This window comes from Larimichthys crocea, chromosome XII (genome assembly GCF_000972845.2).
Source record: "Larimichthys crocea isolate SSNF chromosome XII, L_crocea_2.0, whole genome shotgun sequence".
Classification (NCBI taxonomy): domain Eukaryota; kingdom Metazoa; phylum Chordata; class Actinopteri; family Sciaenidae; genus Larimichthys; species Larimichthys crocea.
The window spans coordinates 19,060,275-19,081,159 of record NC_040022.1 but is presented as its reverse complement, the minus strand read 5'-3'; the positions used below and the strand labels follow the sequence as shown (position 1 = coordinate 19,081,159).

The 20,885-nt window shown below is 39.6% G+C and overlaps 2 protein-coding genes and 1 pseudogene across 2 annotated transcripts in view; 1 reads left to right on the top strand and 2 right to left on the bottom strand.

Moving 5' to 3' along the window:
* scp2a (sterol carrier protein 2a) overlaps window positions 1-15,200 on the bottom strand; it is a 23,111-nt gene extending 7,911 nt beyond the window's left edge. Inside the window, exons 1-11 of the mRNA XM_010753092.3 lie at window positions 15,017-15,200; window positions 13,195-13,252; window positions 13,010-13,081; window positions 12,669-12,800; window positions 12,449-12,513; window positions 12,076-12,202; window positions 11,880-11,943; window positions 11,705-11,791; window positions 11,446-11,596; window positions 10,614-10,761; window positions 9,725-9,832 (exon numbers count right to left, since the gene is read on the bottom strand). Of these exons, the coding sequence (XP_010751394.2) occupies window positions 9,725-9,832; window positions 10,614-10,761; window positions 11,446-11,596; window positions 11,705-11,791; window positions 11,880-11,943; window positions 12,076-12,202; window positions 12,449-12,513; window positions 12,669-12,800; window positions 13,010-13,081; window positions 13,195-13,252; window positions 15,017-15,067 (1,063 nt within the window). The 5' untranslated portion in view covers window positions 15,068-15,200. The remainder of the gene's footprint in view (window positions 1-9,724; window positions 9,833-10,613; window positions 10,762-11,445; window positions 11,597-11,704; window positions 11,792-11,879; window positions 11,944-12,075; window positions 12,203-12,448; window positions 12,514-12,668; window positions 12,801-13,009; window positions 13,082-13,194; window positions 13,253-15,016) is intronic.
* On the top strand, window positions 371-3,777 carry LOC113747020 (non-specific lipid-transfer protein-like; annotated as a pseudogene).
* Window positions 15,201-16,151: 951 nt separating the features above from the next.
* On the bottom strand, window positions 16,152-19,244 carry czib (CXXC motif containing zinc binding protein). The gene is made up of 8 exons (XM_010753091.3): window positions 19,134-19,244; window positions 18,962-19,045; window positions 18,696-18,752; window positions 18,531-18,612; window positions 18,412-18,443; window positions 17,870-17,947; window positions 17,395-17,460; window positions 16,152-16,435 (listed from the first exon to the last, which is right to left on the bottom strand). Exons 1-8 carry the CDS (start codon window positions 19,137-19,139, stop codon window positions 16,358-16,360), a joined length of 483 nt encoding a protein of 160 aa, XP_010751393.2. The 5' UTR covers window positions 19,140-19,244; the 3' UTR covers window positions 16,152-16,357.
* Between the last annotated feature and the right edge of the window lie 1,641 nt (window positions 19,245-20,885).

The following is a 20,885-nucleotide window of genomic DNA, read 5'->3' as shown; positions in this document are numbered from 1 at the left end:
TAAAATTTCCACAATTCCAAGTGGTGTTTTCGATTTGGAATATTTCCAAAATTCCCCAGCTTAAACGTCTCATGGAAAGTTTCCAGAAATTTAAAAACTGGAAACTTTCCACCCCTTTGCAATCCTATTTGCAGGTCAAGTTCATCACAAACCATCTTATAAGTACGAGATGTGACTGTACCTGTAATTTAGTTACCTCTGATGAATGGTTAGGGTCACAGTAAAGTTGAATGTTTACTCATGCAAAGGAAATAACCTCAGGAATAAGAGTGATGGCTCATGTTGACCCTAACCCTCCGTCTGTCACTCTTCTCTATGTTGCTGCAGTTTGAAAAGCCCGGAGCCAGAAGGCAACTATGATTACCCTGATATGGCCAAGAGCAGGTGCTTATCCTACAGAATACGGATGTTGTCACTCAAAAGATACGTATTGAATATCTTGTAGTATACATATAACAGAGTGTTTTATTACTGTGTCTTTATCCATTTTAGGTCAAAATGCTCTAGCAGCTGCAGGAGTCCCATATTCTGCCATGAACAAGCCTGTGTAGGATACGTCTATGGTAAGACCTTGTTGTATTTAAGTTTTCCACTGAAATAATGAATAGTACCAACTTTTACATTCTCATGTAAGTTCTCAGGACACTCTTGTAACCATCTACTACTATACTCTAAAGATTTCTCAAGAATGTATGTGTGTGTCTTTCATTTGTAATACCTGAGTAAAAAAAGTAAATAATATCTACAAATTTCCTCAGGGGACTCCACTGTGGGCAAGAGGGCCATTTACCACCGCCTGGGCCTGACCGGGGATCCCCATCATCAATCAACAAACAACTGCTCCACAGGCTCCACGGCTCTCTTTATGGCACGGCAGTTTGGTTCTGGGGTGAGTGAAGCAAAACAAAATCTGTATTTTTAAAAGAGCCTGTAATAAGCTTTAATTCTCTGTAATACAAGCTTCGTTCACTGTGTCCATAGAAACACTTTAATACTGAAAGAGTAAAATCTTTGAGGACTTCTCATTCCTCAATCTGTTGTGCAACTGTGTCCTTGCCCTCGGTTTGAGAGATGGAGAGGGGTCTCTGTCCTCAAAGGTATAAAACTAAGTTGTTGTACTGCATGTAGATGCCGAGTGGCAAAATAACATTTCACAAATATGCCGTCACGTACATCTGCTAGTTTTCGCTAGCAGCTCTTAGTGAAAGGAGAAAATATCAGCTTGTGTCAAGCTCTGTAAAACACTCAGTGCAGATGTGGTAGCAAATTTCTCTACTCAAGTTATCTTTTTACGAGGTGAAAAACGGCTGTATGTTTATTTAAAAGACGTGTTTTTTAGTACTGAGGACAGGACCAATCCCATGGACAAGCACATGGAGGTGATGATCAACCGCTATGGGATAGTGGCAGCTCCAGCAGCACCACAGATGTTGGCACACGCTGGCAGGGAGCACATGGAGAAATATGGTAATGCTCTCCACGTGTGTTGAATACAAGATCTGAGGTTTTAAGTAATGTCTTGCATTCAGGTCAAGCTTTTTGCCATACCTATTCATATACAGTAAATGCTTGTGTCAATGTTTGAATGTCTTCCAGGCACAAAAACCTGAACACTTTGCCAAAATTGCCTGGAAAAACCCACAAGCATTCCACCAACAAAACCCGTAAGACCCGGTTAACTCGAAAGACTTATTGCCTCAAAATATCTTTCATTTCTTTCAAGTTTGTGTGTGGATGTGTGTGTCTCAAGGTATTCCCGTTCCGGGATGAGTTACATTTAGAGCAGGTGGTTGAATCCAGGAAGGTGTTTGACTTCCTCACTCTGCTGCACGTGTTGGTAAGAGCCTCACTGGTTTACAGTTATCTTTTTGAAAATAGACTGAGTCTATGTCACGACTGAGGCTCGCCACACTGTCTGTTTGTCCTTGCTCTTCCTTGGTCATCAGCCCCACTTCAGATGGTGCTGGAGCAGCTGTTTTGGCCAGCGAGGCCTTCGTCAGAAAACACCATCTGGAGACCAGGCAGTGGAGATTGTGGCCACAGAGATGGTGACAGACTTTGCCTCCACGTTTGAAAAAACAGCTGCATTAGATGGTAAGAAACTCGGGCTCAAGGTTGGGCTGATCAGACGCACAACAGTAAATTAATGTAAACACAACAAAGCCACCTAGACTCACCCGCGTTGACAGCGTTCATACATGACATCCTGTGACTGTGGGAGAGCTGGACAGATCACAGGTCATCAACCGTCATTTCATGTCTACCAGCTCTCCTGGTGGAAATGCAACAAGGGTGGCAGTGGGGAATATAAAAGAAAAACTCCATGCAGAGGCATGTGCCTTCATGTGACATAACTAAATGTCACTCGTTTTATGTGTCAGCAAGGAAAGAAAATTGTGTTTAAGTGCATCAGTTTACAATTTACAGATTTTTCACGGGATGAACCACGCCTCTTTTGCATTATAAAAAAATAAATCTAAGGGGTAGTTATTCCCCGTGGATCAACTTCTACATATATTACATATTATCTTACATTACTTAGTGCTTGCCATTTTTGTAACAGTGAGAGTATCTTAGGCATTAGACACCTGTCCAGTTGATGCACAACCAGGGTTAAAGCTTTAGTTCTACCCCTCCAGGCGCTCTCAAGTGTTGAGGTGTATTGGGAAGTGTAAAATTACTTAATTAATTTTAATAACATATTTTCTTAAATTAATTTTAAACATTCTTCTTCTTGTTCTGTTTAGGTGGGATATGATATGTCTCGGCTGGCTGCTAAAAGTGTTATGAAGCTGCAGGTCTTAAGCCAACTGACGTGGATGTGGTCGAGCTGCACGACTGCTTCTCAGAATGAGCTCATCACGTATGAGGCTCTGGGGCTGTGTCCAGAGGGTGAGCCACGCTGTTCAGCTATTTTAAAAACTTTTCCCAACATCCTTCCACCTGATTTGAATTTCTACTTTTCGGGAGTACAGACATGAAATGTTCCAGGGTTAGGAATGTAGCTAGTGAAATTGTTCTTGACTCTCGTCCATTAGGTTATTTAATATTAAGTATCTTCTGATAATCTCAAAGAGCCAGAGGTGCTGAGCTGAGTGGGCGGTGTATGACAATATTGTGTCTGTTCTCTGCTGAACCAGAAAGAAAATCACTTTGAATATGAGGCTAAATATTAGAACATTGATCTCTCAAGATCCATTCTTACACGTCCTGAGTGCAAGCTGAACTATATGGACGGGACAGGAAAATTGCACATGCAGGAACTAAGAATATTTATTTACAGTGTTCAGCTTATTGTCTACCAAATAGAGAGAAGGGGCCAACAACAATTAAAGTGCTGCTGTTGCAAGAAGAATATTTGTTCAGTTAACATTCATGTGCTCATAATAGTATCATTGTGTCTGGTGCCTTCCCTGACGTCTGGAGATATATTACGGCATACATCGACCACCAACGTGTTTGTAGTATTATATCACTTTTTATTTGTATATGTACCACTATGTATAAACAAAGGTGTGTTGTTGAAACCCTTTTGTGCTTGTTACTACAATACACTACCAATTATATATAAAATTTCACTCTGTACTCTGTTTCTCAAACTCTGCAGGTAAAGCAGGCGAGCTGATTGACGAGGAGACACAGTACGGTGGCAAGTTTGTGATCAACCCCAGCGGTGGTCTCATCTCTAAAGGACATCCTCTGGGAGCCACAGGTACACCGAGCCTCTGACTCTTGATTAAAAACCACTTATTTATATACTATACTTTAATAATAATGTGTTCAAGAGGAAACATTTTTTGTGCACATTGCGGCATGTCACCCCCCCCCCCCCCCTTCTCTCCCCAAAATATTTTTAAAAGCATTTCCAGCTAGTGTTTGTTTTAGCTGGTTGCAGCAGCAGATTCATATGAACAACTTTTTGTATTCATTGCCAAACAGTTTCCACAGTGGCCACCAGGTGGCATGTGTCTCATGTAATGATTGTATTATAACTGGGTGAGAAGAGTGAGTGATCCTCTGCCTCCATGTGAGCAGGGTGGCCTTTGGCAAACCTCCCCTGTAATCTCTGCACATATGAAACTTGAGACTTAGCAAACAGTGTAGTCAACTCAATCACTTCATCTTCTTCTGGCAGATCTAATATTTTATATACATATATCACTCTTCATATTCATAGTCACTGCTGCTTAGCTTCATACACACACACTGACGGGATAATAAGGTTAAAAACAGCCGAGTATTCTCCTTTTTCTATCATTTGATTCAGAATATTAGATTTTCCACTGTCAGATGATAAATCAAATAAGAAGAAATCCCTCTCTGCCGTCTGTTCTTCATACTTCAGTCTCATTTATCGCTCCTACTGCCTCATTATTTTTGCAACAACTTTCCCCATTTATGTTATCAACATTCCCTCTGTCTCTTGGGTCACTCTCCCGGTACGTGAGTGCCCCGTGCTAATCTCTGTCTGATCCATGGTGTTGCTCCTAATCGTGGTTGTAAAGCTCTGACCTCTTCCCGCTGGAACACTGAGCCGAGTACCGAAGCCTAATTGACTGACCTGTGGACCCCACTCGTAGGTCGAAGTGAGTCACTTCAGGTGTATCCCACTCATTTTTTGTTGCTCCAGTTTCTGAAGTCATACACTTCAGAAAGGAAAAGGATGTCAAGGCTTGTGGCCATCATTGGTTATGAGAAATGTATGTTACAGTCCATGCTCCTTTTGTGTATAAATTGTAGTCTTATGCAGGGATGTTTATTTTGATAAATAGCCTGGTGGATCCTACAATTTTGGCATTTACACTCACACAACAAGTCCGCATGGAGAAGATTAGGAGAGTGCTACGAAACATGAACGACCCAACATGAGAGTCTTTGCCCTTAAGTCTCTTAGCTTATTGGGATAATGAGAAAACCAAAAGCTCATTAAGCAGGGGGATGAAATACTTAGCCATAACGCTAGAGCAGGAGTTGTCCCTGTGCAGATTAGGGAGTGAGTTGTCGTTAGGAGTCAATTTGTCACCCCTCTCTTCAGTGAGGATATTTAGTTTAACGCTTACAGATGCTTTGGTGTCTTCACCTGGAGTCTGAGACATGTGATGGGATTTTAGCAATTCTAGACTGCAGCTCGATTGTATGAGTCTGAACTACATTCTCCCTTTGGAAGTATTTTTGTGCCATCGGAGTTTGAATATGAATTTCTAATACTGAATTTTTTCGCATCAAAATCAGACTCAGAAATTCAACTTTTTTGCCTCTGATTTGTTAAAATAAATTCTGTGTAAATCAATGTCTCAAAATATTAGTTTTTCAAAATTCGACATGTAAAAAAAATCATTGACATCTCAAAAATTCAACGTCTAAAAATTGGTGTAAAAGAACCAGGCTTAACATCCGGGTAACCAGGGAGAGCAATGATCCCTGTCTCAGTCTATCCACGCCCAGCCAATCAAGTTACACTCCATTGGTCATGTGACACCGACAATAGTAAATATGCTTATTCACTTTCTTGCAGAGAGTTAGATTGATACCGCTGATTATCTGTATGGTAAATTTCTGGGAAAAAGCCGGATAATTAGTAAAGTATTTTCCATCGCTCTAAAAGTCCCATTTCTTAACTTTAGCCATTAAAATTTATGTAGACACTTCAGGAAGAGCTCGGGATACTCACATGAAGCCGTACAAAGATGAGAAACTACGGTTGGCCAAAAGGCTTCTTGTTCGACGTGTACTTTCAGGCATTTTTCTCTCTCTCTCAGCGGTGTCATGTGACAGGAGCTGCTGCGGTTTCTTGCTTGCTCTGATTGGTGGGCTCCACTGGCCTACAGACAGACAGATAGACCACACACCACCCAATATCCATGGTTGGGAAGATGAATGCAATCAAGATGATCGTATTGCCCCGCTTTCTCCATCTTTTCCAATCCATTCCATGTTTTATTCCATTATCATGCTTTAAACAGTTAGACTCAATCATTATGCTTTCATATGGAGTTATAAAACTATTAGAATCTCTAAAAAAACACCTATCAAAACCAAAGGATGTGGGAGGGTTTGCATTACCAAATTTTAAATTATATTATTTGGCTGCGCATCAGGTCATTCTGTCGTGGTGGAAAAAGGGCCCTTCTTCGGAGGCAGACTCCTGCCCTGCGTGGCTGTATACAGAAAGAATGCTCTGCAAAAAAACTTCATTACCCGCTCTTCTTAACAGTCCTACTGCTGTTAAAAAGACATACTTTAATAACAGTTTTGTAATTGGTAACACAATAAGAATCTGGAAACAGATAAAACATCACATTGAGGCTCTAAAAACCTACTTAGACACTCCAATATGTGAAAACCATTCTTTTTTGCCGGGTCTGACTGACAACGTTTTCCTCCTCTGGAAACAGATAGGCATTCGCAACATAGGTGATCTATACGTTAATGGCACTTTTGGATCATACTCGCACTCATGGCTAAATATGACATTCCTAAATCCGGCCCTTTTCGATTCTTTCAAATCCGAAATTATGTCAGGACGCATCTACCCAACTTTGAGATCTTGGCAGAGCATGGGGTCCTTGAGGCAATGAACAAATTTGACCCTGGTGCTAAAGGGGCAGTTTCATTCTTTTACCAGATTCTGCAAAACAACACTTCATCGAAAACAGCAAGTATTAGGCAGGCGTGGAGGGATGAGCTGAATGTAGAATTGGAAGAAAAAGTATGGGATGAATGTATGAAAAGTATACATGACTGTTCTGTAAATGTCAGGCATTGCCTCATGCAGTTTAAGACATTACATAGACTCTATTATTCCAAAGAAAAACTGCACAGTTTTTTTCCTGATGTCTCACCCATTTGCAACAGATGCAAGTCTGCGACTGGTAATTTAGTACACTCCTTTTGGTTATGTAGTAAATTGTACACACCGGAAAAATATTTTTCATTGCTTCTCTATGGCTTATGGGAAATGTTGGGAGCCTGATCCGCTCGTAGCCATTCTCGGGGCAACCACCCCCTTGTCTTTCGCTGATAAATATCAGAAAAAGGCTATTCTGTTTGGAACAGTGATTGCAAAGAAGTTAATCCTCCGGACCTGGAAGGCGGACATTGCACCCACATACGATATGTGGCTAAGAGAAATGGCGAACATGCTTCACCTGGAGAGATTGAGACTTTGTAATGAAGACAAAGAAGAAATGTTCAAAAAAATGTGGGACCCTGTTCTGCAAATGCTCCAAAGAAAAGACTAGTGTGTCAATGTGGAATACCTGTGACCTTTTATTATGTACATACTAAATGAGCTGATTCTGTTCATGTTCTATTTGTGCGTTTTGGGGTGAGGGGAGGGTCTTGTTTTATTTTGTTTTCCCTATGCGTCCTGTGTTTCTTAAATTTTGAAAACAATAAACATATATATATATATTCTCTGAGTTTTTCCCTGTTATTTATTTTATCATTAACGTCTCTTTTTTCCTGTGGAGGTTCATCCACTGGTAAGTCTTTTATTTTGAAGGGACTCTTATTCTGAAAGACTTTTGTCGTGTGTGTGTCTATCTGTCTGTCTGTAGGCCAGGTGGAGCCCACCAATCAGAGCAGAGCAAGAAACCGCAGCAGTTCCTGTCACATGTGACACCGCTGAGAGAGAGAGAAAAATGCCTGAAAGTACACGTCGAACAAGAAGCCGTTTTGGCCAAACCGTAGTTTCTATCTTTGTACCGGCTTCACTGTGAGTATCCCGAGCTCTTCCTGAACGTCTACATATATATTTTATATGGCTAAAGTTAAGAAATGGGACTTTTAGAGCGATGGAAAGATACTTATACTTATTATCACTGCTTTTCTCCAGAAATTTACCATACAGATAATCAGCGAGGTATCAATCTAACTCTCTGCAAGAAAGTGAATAAGCATATTTACTATTGTCGGTGTCACATGACCAATGGAGTGTAACTTGATTGGCTGGGCGTTGGATAGACTGAGACAGGGATCGATTGCTTCTCCCTGGTTACCCGGATGTTAAGCCTGGTTCTTTTACACCAAATTTTTAAACGTTGAATTTTTTGAGATGTTGAATTTTTTTACATGTCGAATTTTGAAAAACTAAATATTTTGAGACATTGATTTACACAGAATTTATTTTAACAAATCAGAGGCAAAAAAGTGTTAAAATTTCTGAGTCTGATTTTGATGCAGAAAAAATTCAGTATTAGAAATTCATATTCAAACTCCGATGGCACAAAAATACTTCCATAAGGGAGAATGTAGTTCAGACTCATACATATCGAGCTGCAGTCTAGAGTATTGCTAAAATCTCATCACATGTCTCAGACTCCAGGTGAAGACACCAAAGCATTCTGTAAGCGTTAAACTAAATATCCTCACTGAGAGAGGGGTGACAAATTGACTCCTAATCTGACAACTCACTCCCTAATCTTGCCAGGGACAACTCCTGCTCTAGCGTTATGGCTAAGTATTTCATCCCATCTGCTTAATGAGCTTTTGGTTTTCTCCATTATCCCAATAAGCTAAAGGACTTAAGGGCAAAGACCTCTTCATGTTGGGTCGTTCATGTTCTGTAGCACTCTCCTAATCTTCTCCATGCGGACTTGTTTGTGTGAGTGTAAATGCCAAATATATTGTAGGATCCACCAGGCTATTTATCAAAATAAACATCCTCTGCATAAGACTACAATTTATACACAAAAGGAGCATGGACTGTAACATACATTTCTCATAATCCAATGATGGCCACAAGCCTTGACATCCTTTTCCTTTCTGAAGTGTATGACTTCAGAAACTGGATGCAACATAAAAATGAGTGGGATCACACCTGAAGTGACTCACTTCGACCTACGAGTGGGGTCCACAGGTCAGTCAATTAGGCTTCGGTATCTCTGCTCAGTGTTCCAGCGGGAAGAGGTCAGAGCTTTACAACCACGATTAGGAGCAACACCATGGATCAGACAGAGATTAGCTGACTGGGGCACTCACGTACCGGGAGAGTGACCCAAGAGACAGAGGGAATGTTGATAACATAAATGGGGAAAGTTGTTGCAAAAATAATGAGGCAGTAGGAGCGATAAATGAGACTGAAGTATGAAGAACAGACGGCAGAGAGAGGGATTTTTCTTCTTATTTGATTTATCATCTGACAGTGGAAAATCTAATATTCTGAATCAAATGATAGAAAAAAGAAGAATACTCGGCTGTTTAACCTTATTATCCCCGTCAGTGTGTGTGTATGAAGCTAAGCAGCAGTGACTATGAATATGAAGAGTGATATATGTATATAAAATATTAGATCTGCCAGGAAGAAGATGAAGGCTGATTGAGTTGACTACACTGTTTGCTAAGTCTCAACAGTTTCATATGTGCAGAGATTACAGGGGAGGTTTGCCAAAGGCCACCCTGCTCACATGGAGGCAGAGGATCACTCACTCTTCTCACCCAGTTATAATACAATCATTACTATGAGACACATGCCACCTGGTGGCCACTGTGGAAACTGTTTGGCAATGAATACAAAAAGTTGTTCATATGAATCTGCTGCTGCAAACCAGCTAAAACAAACACTAGCTGGAAATGCTTTTAAAAATATTTTGGGGAGAGAAAGGGGGGGGTGACATGCCGCAATGTGCAACGAGACAAAAATGTTTACCTCTTGAACACATTATTATTAAAGTATAGTATATAAATAAGTGGTTTTTAATCAAGAGTCAGAGGCTCGGTGTACCTGTGGCTCCCAGAGGATGTCCTTTAGAGATGAGACCACCGCTGGGGTTGATCACAAACTTGCCACCGTACGTGTTGTCTCCTCTGTCAATCAGCTCGCCTGCTTTACCTGTTTGAGTTTGAGAAACAGAGTACAGAGTGAAATTTATTATATAATTGGTAGGTGTATGGTAGTAACTAAGCACAAAAGGGTTATCAACAAACACACCTTTGTTTATACATAGTGGTACATTATACATAATAAAAAGTGATATAATACTACAAACACCGTTGGTAGTCTGATGTATGCCGTAATATATCTCCAGACGTCAGGGAAGGAGGCACCAGACACAAATGATACTATTATGAGCACATGAATGTTAACTGAGACAAAATATTCTTCTTGCAACAGCAGCACTTTCTAAATTGTTGTTGGCCCCTTCTCTCTATTTGGTATGACAATAAAGCTGAACACTGTAATATAAATATTCTTAGTTCCTGCATGTGCAATATTCCTGTCCCGTCCATATAGTTCAGCTTGCACTCAGGATCGTGTAAGAATGGATCTTGAGAGAATCATATGTTCTAGATTTAGCCTCAGAGCCTCATAACCCAGTAACAAAGAGGCATCATATTCAAAGTGATTTCTTTCTGGTTCAGCAGTGAGACAGACACAATATTGTCATACACCGCCCACTCAGCTCAGCACCTCTGGCTCTTTGCAGATTATCAGAAGATACTTAATATTAAATAACCTATATGGACGAGAGTCAACAAACTAATTTCACTAGCTACATTCCTAACCCTGGACCATTTTCATGTCTATGTACTCTCCTAAAAGTAGAAATTCAAATTCAGGTGGAAGGATGTTGGAAAAGTTTTCAAAATAGCTGGAACAGCTGTGGTCTCACCCTCTGGACACAGCCCCAGAGCCTCATACGTGATGAGCTCATTGGCTGAGAAGCAGTCGTGCAGCTCGACCACATCCACGTCAGTTGGCTTAAGACCTGCAGCTTCATAACACTTTTTAGCAGCCAGCCGAGACATATCATATCCCACCTAAACAGAACAAGAAGAAGAATGTTTAGAAATTAATTTAAGAAAATATATTTATTATAAAATTAATTAATTAATTTTACACTTCCCAATACATCGTCAACACTTGAGACTGCCCGGAGGGGTAGAACTAAAGCTTTTAACCCTGGTTGTGCATCAACTGGACAGCGTCTAATTGCCTAAAGATGATTTTCTCCTCACTGGTTTACAAAAATAATGGCAAGCATCTAAGTAATATGATAATATATATGTAATATATGTAGAAGTTGATCCACTGGGAATAACTACCCTCTTAGATTTATTTTTTTATAATGCAAAAGAGGCGTGGTTCATCCCATGTGAAAAATTCTGTAAATTGTAAACTGATGCACTTAAACACATTTTATTTCCTTGCTGATAAAAACGAGTGACATTTAGTTATGTCACATTTAGTTATGTCACATGCTGCATGGAGTTTTTCTTTATATCCCCACACTGCGCACGCCTTTGTTGCATTTCCACCAGGAGATCCTGGTAGACATGAAATGACGGTTGATGACCTGTGATGCCTGTCCAGCTCTCCCACAGTCACAGGATGTCATGTATGAACGCTGTCAACGCCGGGGTTAGTCTTAGTGGCTTTGTGTGTTTACATTAATTTACTGTTGTGCGTCTGATCAGCCTAACCTTGAGCCTCGAGTTTCTTACCATCTTAATGCAGCTGTTTTCTTCAAACGTGGAGGCAAAGTCTGTCACCATCTCTTGTGCCACAATCTCCACTGCCTGGTTCTCCAGATGGTGTTTTCTGACGAAGGCCTCGCTGGCCAAAACAGCTGCTCCAGCACCATCTGAAGTGGGGCTGATGACAAAGGAAGAGCAAGGACAAACAGACAGTATGGCGAGCCTCAGTCGTGACATAGTCTCAGTCTATTTTCAAAAGATAACTGTAAACCAGTGAGGCTCTTACCAACACTGCAGCAGAGTGAGGAAGTCAAACACCTTCCTGGATTCAACCACCTGCTCTAAACTGTACTCATCCCGGAACTGGGAATACCTTGAGACACACACATCCACACACAAACTTGAAAAGAAATGAAAGATATTTTGAGGCAATAAGCTCTTTCAAGTTAACCGGGTCTTACGGGTTGTTGGTGGAATGCTTGTGGTTTTTCCAGGCAATTTTGGCAAAGTGTTCAGGTTTTGTGCCTGGAAGACATTCAAACATTGACACAAGCATTTACTGTATATGAATATGATATGGCAAAAAGCTTGACCTGAATGCAAGACATTACTTAAAAACCTCAGATCTTGTATTCAACACACGTGGAGAGCATTTACCATATTTCTCCATGTGCTCCCTGCCAGCGTTGCCAAACATCTGTGGTGCTGCTGGAGCTGCCACTATCCCATAGCGGTTGATCATCACCTCCATGTGCTTGTCCATGGGATTGGTCCTGTCCTCATACTAGAAACACGTACTTTTTTAAATAACATTATACCGTTTTTCACCTCGTAAAAAGATAACTTGAGTAGAGAAATTTGCTACCACATCTGCACTGAGTGTTGTTTACAGAGCTTTGACACAAGCTGATATTTTCTCCTTTCACTAAGAGCTGCTAGCGAAAACTACAGCAGATGTACGTGACAGCATATTGTGAAATGTTATTTTGCCCACTGCATCTACATGCAGTACAACAACTTAGTTTTATACCTTTGAGGACAGAGAGCCCCTCTCCATCTTCTCAAACCCGAGGGCAAGGACACAGTTAGCAACACCTATGATAGGAGATGAGAAGTCCTCAAAGATTTTACTCTTTCAGTTATTAAAGGTTTTCTATGGACACAGTGATACGAAGCTTGTATTACAGAGAAATTAAAGCTTATTACAGGCTCCTTTTAAAAGAATACAGATTTTGTTTTGCTTCACTCACCTCCCAGAACCAACTGCCGTGCCATAAAGAGAGCCGTGGAGCCTGTGGAGCAGTTGTTGTTGACGTTGATGATGGGGATCCCGGTCAGGCCCAGGCTGTGGTAAATGGCCCTCTGCCCACATGTGGAGTCCCCTGAGGGAATTTGTAGATATTTATTTTACTTTTTTTACTCAGGTGATTACAATATGAAAGACACACACATACATTGAGAAATCTTTAGAGTATAGTAAGTAGATGGTTACAAGAGTGTCCTGAGAACATACTGTGTGTACATGAGAATGTAAAAGTTGGTACTATTCATTATTTCAGTGGAAAACATTAAAGTGACAACAAGGTCTTACCATAGACGTATCCTACACAGGCTTGTTCAATGGCAGAATATGGGACTCCTGCATCTGCTAGAGCATTTTGACCTAAAATGGGATAAAGACACAGTAATAAAACACTCTGTTATATGTTATACTACAAGATATTCAGATACGGTATCTTTTGAGTGACAACATCCGTATTCTGTGAGGATAAGCACCTGCTTCCTTGGCCATATCAGGGTAATCATAGTTGCCTCTGGCTCCGGGCTTTTCAAACTGCAGCAACATAGAGAAGAGTGACAGACGGAGGGTTAGGGTCAACATGAGCCATCACATCTTATCCTGAGGTTATTTCCTTTGCATGAGTAAACATTCAACTTTACTGTGACCCTAACCATTACATCAGAGGTAACTTAAATTACAGGTACAGTCACATCTTCGTCCTTATAAGATGGTTGTGATGAACTTGACCTGCAAATAGGATTGCAAAGGGGTGGAAAGTTTCCAGTTTTAAATTTCTGGAAACTTTCCATGAGACGTTAGGCTGGGGAATTTTGGAAATATTCCAAATCGAAAACTCCATTGGATTTGGAAATTTATGGGAATTAACTGGAAATTGGGGGTAATTTAAACAAACATTTATGGGAATTAACTGGAAATTGGGGGTAATTTAAACAAACTGTATAATTTCCAAACATAAATATAAACATTTTGTTTTGTCATAAGCAGACATGTAAAATAACACACATTTCAACATATTTATTTGTAAGTAGAACTTTATGAAGCTTTAATTATTTTATTGAACAATAGTATGTAGTCCACAGGCTCAAATGTGTCACTTCAATAGTCTCTGTGTGCTCTGGACTCAAAAGTGTGGTCCACGTTCTATAAATCACCTGTGCATGTAGGGGGCGTGGCCTCAATAGCAGTACCTGCAGTAAACAGTGTGCTATGTGCATGTGATTGAGTGTACTTGCATAATATCTGGTTGTTTTAGTCAAGATTATGCTAGGACTAAGAGACAACCTTCAGTTTTGTAAAGAAAGTTTCCAACTTTGAAAATTCCTAGAATTTTGCAACCCTACTTTGCAACACACATAAAACATGAAAAGATTAGTGGATTGTAGAAAAATAATCAGCAACTATTTTGATAGTATTTATTTTTTTATTTTTACATATGTGAGTGCTGTGTGCTAAACAACCTGCACTTTGAATTAATTATATCTGATAATATCCTGTATGTACAAAGGACAGCAAAGTGAACCCGGAGTCACATTCCTCACACACCTGGCCAATAAAATGATTCTGATAATATATATATATTTTTTAAACTGTAAAAATACAAACGCATTTTTCATTTTAGATTTTAATCACTGTTTCATTTTGATATTTTGGCACGACCTTCCACAGCAAAACACATTTGTTTTATAATGTTGTATATGAAACTGAAGGATACCACTTTAAATGATCAAATAGAAGAAAAAAAAAAGAGTAGTATCAGTGGCACTGTCACTGAGTGAATGTGAACCTCTTTCAGGTGTAAAAACAGAAATATTCACTCAGTTTGACAGAGGCTTTAGGCTTTGTACAGTGACAATCATAGTTTCATAAAGGCAACACTTGAAGGTAAACGCCTTGTCATGAATCTCCACTAAACTGCTCTCCATCTTGCACCTTGTGAAAACATGAGACTTGCTCTGACACACTCGAGGAGCACTAACAGGGCAGAGTGTTAGCAGCCTGCTGCAGTGATGACCCTTAACACAGATCGCAGCTCTGTTAGCCATGAACTATGGACTCAAAGTGTGGACATGAGAAGATACAGCCGAGCATTTAACTCAAACCTGACTGACGAAAACCCACAACTTTAAAAAAAAGAGTTCACTTAGTTAGTCACTTGATGTTTACTGTGTCAGCTGTGTGAGCAATATGTTATCTAACTGTGACATTCAAGTAGAAAAGACATTTTTAAACACAGTTAGCCAACTATGCTAAACCCTACAGCAGGTCTTCTGAGACTAAACAAATGTAAAAGTTTACCTTTGTCATGCCCACCCCGATGACAAACACCCTGTTCATTCTGGGAGCCATGGTCGGTTCTCCTCAGCAGCTGGTCCAGATAGAGACAGACAGTCTGTGAGCAGCAGACAGCAGCACAGACAGCAGCACCGACAGGGTCCGGCTAATGCACCGTACAGCAAAGATCGTGTATGTCAGAGCTGATGCGTCACTCTGTGGGAAAACTACAACCTTTCTGCTAATGTGAGCATGCGCAGTGAGAAATCACTGCTCCCTTATTCTTTTTTTTTTTTTTTTTTTTCTCCCTTTTTTTTTTTTTTTTTTTTTTTTTTTGATTTAACACATTACTGCACTACATACAGAGACTGATGGAGAAACTCGTATTTAATTCAACATTCAACAATTGCTATTAATACACTTTCCATTGGTGCTCATTTGAAAATGACCTCCTATTGTAGTCTAGATAAAGGGTTTGTAGTTTTTTTTTCCACATAGAAGAGAAAGTCTACTGTGTGATACATGCGATACATGTGTGTGAGACTGCAGTTCCTTCATTCCAACAGCTGTCAGACTCTTTAACATCAGCAAAACTCCATGATTTTCGTCTGTATGTTTCTTACTTATGAATGATTTCAATCTTCCGTATATGAGCTGCTTTGAGTGTGGGATCATCACAAATCTGTTTTATCTTATCTGCAACACATGCAATCCCACTGTATGACTGTTACTGTCATTGTACCCGCCTGGATATTTCTTTGTAAAACACTTGTAACTTTACTCCTTCTACTTTGTGATATCTCCTTATCCTTAGTGAAGCCACCAGACAACTATTGTAACTATTATTGACCTTCCAGTTAGAACAGTTCTGACTCCTGTAGAGCTCGACTGTGGGAAGAAGATCATAGTTTCTGATAAATACTCTGCTCCTGTGTAACTTTTTGTCTCTCATCCTACAGCCTGTGCATGTACTGTGTATGACTGTGTGACCTTTGCAAAGAATAAAACCGTTAACAGACAATTCATTCTCAAGTCTTACTTTCAGTCTCACATCAGCTGATAAAAAATTTCACAAAAAGTCTAAATTTAAATCTAATCAGATGGATTAAAAATGAAAAACAGCCAGGCAGTCAAATAAAACTTAATCTTTCATCTTTTATTTTTTTGTATTTTGCTGTGGCAAAAAGTGGAAAACCCACAGTTGTCGCACATGTTATACTGCTGTTGTTCATCTACACCCAATAATGTTCATCATCAACCAAACCACGCCACCTCAGCATCTGAAGCATCCTTTGATGCCAGGAGAGAGGCCTGTTCAGCTATAGTGTTCATTCGCCCGTCTCTGAGGCTCATCACATGATGACATCAGCACTTTTTGAACTGGTGCGTGACTTCATATATTCCCACCGACTCGCTGACTTTCTCATCGTAGTCTGTCCAGTCCTGAAAAAATACAAGTACAAAATAAGGGTTTGTCAGTTCGCATGGATTAAAGAGGCGGTCACATGCTGTAAACACTGAAAGTCATTTAGGAAAACAGAAGCAAACTTAACTTAATTGTGTGAGGTACAAAGTTATGAAACAAAAATTTAAGACATCTTTTACTCTACAACGGAATAAAGAGTACGCATCAGTGTGTTTCAGATTTATGTTGACATGCCTGCAGTGGTACAGGTACACTAATGCATCAACTGTGGCCCAGTTTTTGTATGGTTATATCTTTTACTCAATTCTATCTTAGTTGTGAATGTTCCAGTATGTCTCACAGTGTGTTCTCTGGGTAGTTAGAATCACTTGTTAAATGACACAACAGCTAACTGGACTAGCACTTTTCTCTGAGAAGATGACAACATTCCACTTTAAAAAGTGAGGACACATCTGTTTAAGTTTAGAAAACTGGTTTAATGAATCCCCTGCAAACACTGGATTGTGGACATGACGGTTAATGGACTTAAGTTATTGTTGAACATGCTGTAATCCATTTAGATTCACAGTGCGGTGGAGGTTTGTTCATATACGTTTTCCTGTTTCTGTTTCAGCAAGGATAAACTGTTTTGTTTGTTTGATTGATATTCTTCTACAATCAGGTTTCTTTATGAAAATCCAAGTTGGTAATAAAAGTTAAACTGTCTGCTGTGCATTATCTGGGCTATTTTCAGGTGACCAGTGCTGGCACATGACCTTTTTTTGTCGGGTACCTAAGCCAGTGTCTCTTTTCGATACCACCCCTTCCTTTCTTTTGTTTTTCTGGTCTTTGTTTTGTCATATGCGTATGAATGTGTGGTCATGAAATTCAATTTCAAGTCAAGTATTCTCTCAAAAGTTAAACACATGTGCAATAAACAACATCTGAACAAAAACTGATGTTCTGGGACAAGTTATAATTATCCTTCTAAACTGACCTTCTCTTGTAGGTTGATTTCAGGAAACTGTGTTCCAGACTCTGCTCCTTGTGCAGCGAAGCCAGCCTGCAGTGGGTTAAAAACAGTAACACAGCATTACACTTCCACAACAAATATACTGACTCAGCAGGGGAGTACAGGTGCATCTTATAAATATTAATCAATGTGAGTCAGCACGCTTAATACCAGAGCCAATTAATGGGCACACCTACATGGAAGGCAGCATTTATGTTAAGCAAGTTCAAAACACTGTATAACTGGATGTCAAAGCAGGAGATGCTCAGGTGTAAATTAAAAAAATGAATAGCCGCTGAGTCCCATTCAGCTGTTTTTGTGTCAGAGTCATCATGTGAATGCTGGCTCACTGTCACACTTGAATGGAACAGAGCCATCATTCACGTTATTAGTGACACCTGTGTTAAAAGAATTCACGACTCGTAAAAAAAAACTCATATGTATTTTCATTGATTCTTACTTGTGGTTGGAAGTCAATGGGCTCCAGACCTCGACACTCAAACTGCACCATCGTCTTGAAGCGTTCACTGTCCTCGGCCTACAACCAAACAAACCCACAGCCACATTAAATAGATAGAGACACACAGACTGGAAGAAGAAGAAGAAGAAGAAGAAGCAGCTCGCAAAAAAAACTGTAAAACTGCTGGTGGGTGACAGATTCGCTGCATATGTTAAAAATGATTTCAAAAATCTTTTGGAGGTACTTAGAGGACAGATGCAAGGCAACAATGTTTCCAGAAATCTATTACTATCTATTACTACTATTCCTAATTACTATTAGGAAGGGATTTCTTAATGGTTAGTACGAACATTACGAACGATTAGAATTAAACAAAACATGTTTCAGTGTTGACTTGAAAAATTGTGAACCTATCCTTTAATTTAATTTGGCTTCCATCATTCTGCTGCTGCTTAAGACAATCAAATAATCAGGGTTAGTCTATATGAGCAGCACAGTGACTCCCCACACATTTCCAGCTGCATGAAAGGACGTTTGCTTACGTTATAAGGTATGATTGTGTCTCTCAGGATATCTGTAAGAAAACAGTTGACGTGTTATCCTTCCACAGTTTTTTACCTCAGAAAACTAAGACAAATTCAAATAACAAGTGAGCTCGTACCAATTGAGTTTTCCCTGGCACAGAGTTTACATTTCTGCACCATGCTGGCGCTGCCCCTGCCTCCTTTCAGAGGCACACTCTCCTGTGGAAACATTCAAAACAGGCTGGATACTGTGTGTGACAATGAATGACAAAAAAAAAAAGCAGGATTATTTATGTGCTTACCACTAAGGTCACATACTGCCATTTATCTGGGACTTCTCCACAGTTTCCACACTTCAACTACATTAAGGGGGGGAAAGATACAAAACATAATGCACATGTTAAAAGTTCCCTTATTTAGTTGTCAAGTCTGGGTTTAATAGCAGAACATTTCCTCTGATAAGACCGTGATAAAAATGAGGAATATTACCGAGCACAGGGAGTAAAATGAGGTGATGAACTAATGCGTAAAGAGATGAGTTAGCAGGTTAGCTTGACAGTCATCCTACCTTCAGAAACCAGCGGAAGTCGTCACCCAACGGCCTCACGTTGGTGACATTCTCCAGGGTGGCTTTAAACTGGAGGCCAAATTTCTAACAATGCACACAACGAAATGAGAGGTTAAAATTCACCCAAACGGAGCTACAGTGGCTCACAGAAACATGCTGCAGCGACACGTACCACCATCTTGACGCTTCCACACTGACAACACCTCGTGCTGCTTTCAGGTGCTCCTCGAACATTCGGACTTCTAACTCATAAAGGACACGTTTTCACGCTGTTTCTGCTTTTATTTTACATATATATATATATATATATATAGTGTAGTTATCTACATGACAGAGTGATGTGAACACAGTAACGTTTTGACGTGCGTTTTCTCTCAGAAATCCAGTAGCGCAGCTTTTATTTACACGTAATGTAGCTGAAATTAATAGGAAACTGTGTATTATGCTTGCAATATATAATGTAATACATTTTTCATTTTATACCACCCGCAGTAATGTCTTCTAATGCTGTTGACGACCAAATGTAGAAGCATTCATAAGTATTTAGGGCGATTACAAGTATTAAAACGTTAACGTCCGACAGCATAAAAGGTAGCATAACTACAGCACCCTCTGCTGGACATAGACATATATACATAGACATATATACATAGACATATATACATAGACATATATACATAAACGCCGCATTGAGCGGGTTGGTCGTTGGTCGCGATACGTCAACGGGTCCGCCATATTGGATGTGGCAGATCTGCCCGTAAACTAATAAAAGGAAATGGACTGAACTTCATAAAGCGCCTTTCTACAAAGTGCTTTAAGTTAATGCCTCTTATACACCTATTCACACACACACTAATATATCTGGGAAACAAACAGGCACCAAAAACAACGTATGTAACTTTTAAAGTGATGATTATAAATGTTTACTCCGTATGTAAGCACCAAACCAACATATGTATTTTTCTAATGCTGAGTGTTTACAGCTACTAATGTGTGTAACACTGTTACTGTGATGATAAATATTGAAATATTTATATTTAACATTTAATATGTGCCTATAATAACCAGATCCTAACATGTAATAACCACATGTGTGTGTGTGTGTGTGTGTGTGTGTGTGTGCGTGTGTGTGTGTGTGTGTGTGTATGTGTGTGTGTGTGTATGTATGTATGTATGTATGTATGTATGTATGTATGTATGTATATGTATGTATGTGTATACTGTATATTGTCGTTAATATAAGCAGGATTACTGTTGATAAATAGACAGTGGAGGAGCATCAGCAGAGGTCCTCACTGTAAAGGAACAGAATAATGGATGCATTGCTGGTGAGTGTTGTCTGAGGGTCTGTGTGGTCTTATTACTGTGAGTGCCCAGACTGCACGCTATACTTACAGCAATACAGGAATAGAGAAATCAATTGCATACAGCAGGGCAGGACTGTGGAGGGATGCCTACTAATCTTTCTCTGCATCTTTCAGAGTTACTGAGAAGACTGTCTGGGACAAATATGTACCAGAGAAGATGAGAACAGTATGGTGCTATAGGACGTTTCATCCTGGGATGGTTATTAATAACAATTACCTCAAGCAATGCTGCATTCCTCTCATACGTGAATAATAATACACGATGATAATAATAATAATACACAAACATAATAATACATTATAATAATACACAAACCTGTGCCGATGTGTTCAAACTCATCTAAAGCCATTATTGAATAAATTAAAAAATGTAACAAAAAAAGAAGTAAAAAAGTAAAATGAGGTGGTGAGATGTTTATTTTAAAAATATTAATAACTGAGGGTAAAATCAGAAGTGACATCTTAAAAATTAACACCATAAAAGAGATGATGAGGCCAAACAAAAACATCAGAAAACAGAAAAATAGCTGCCTGCACAAACATCAATAGAATAAGAT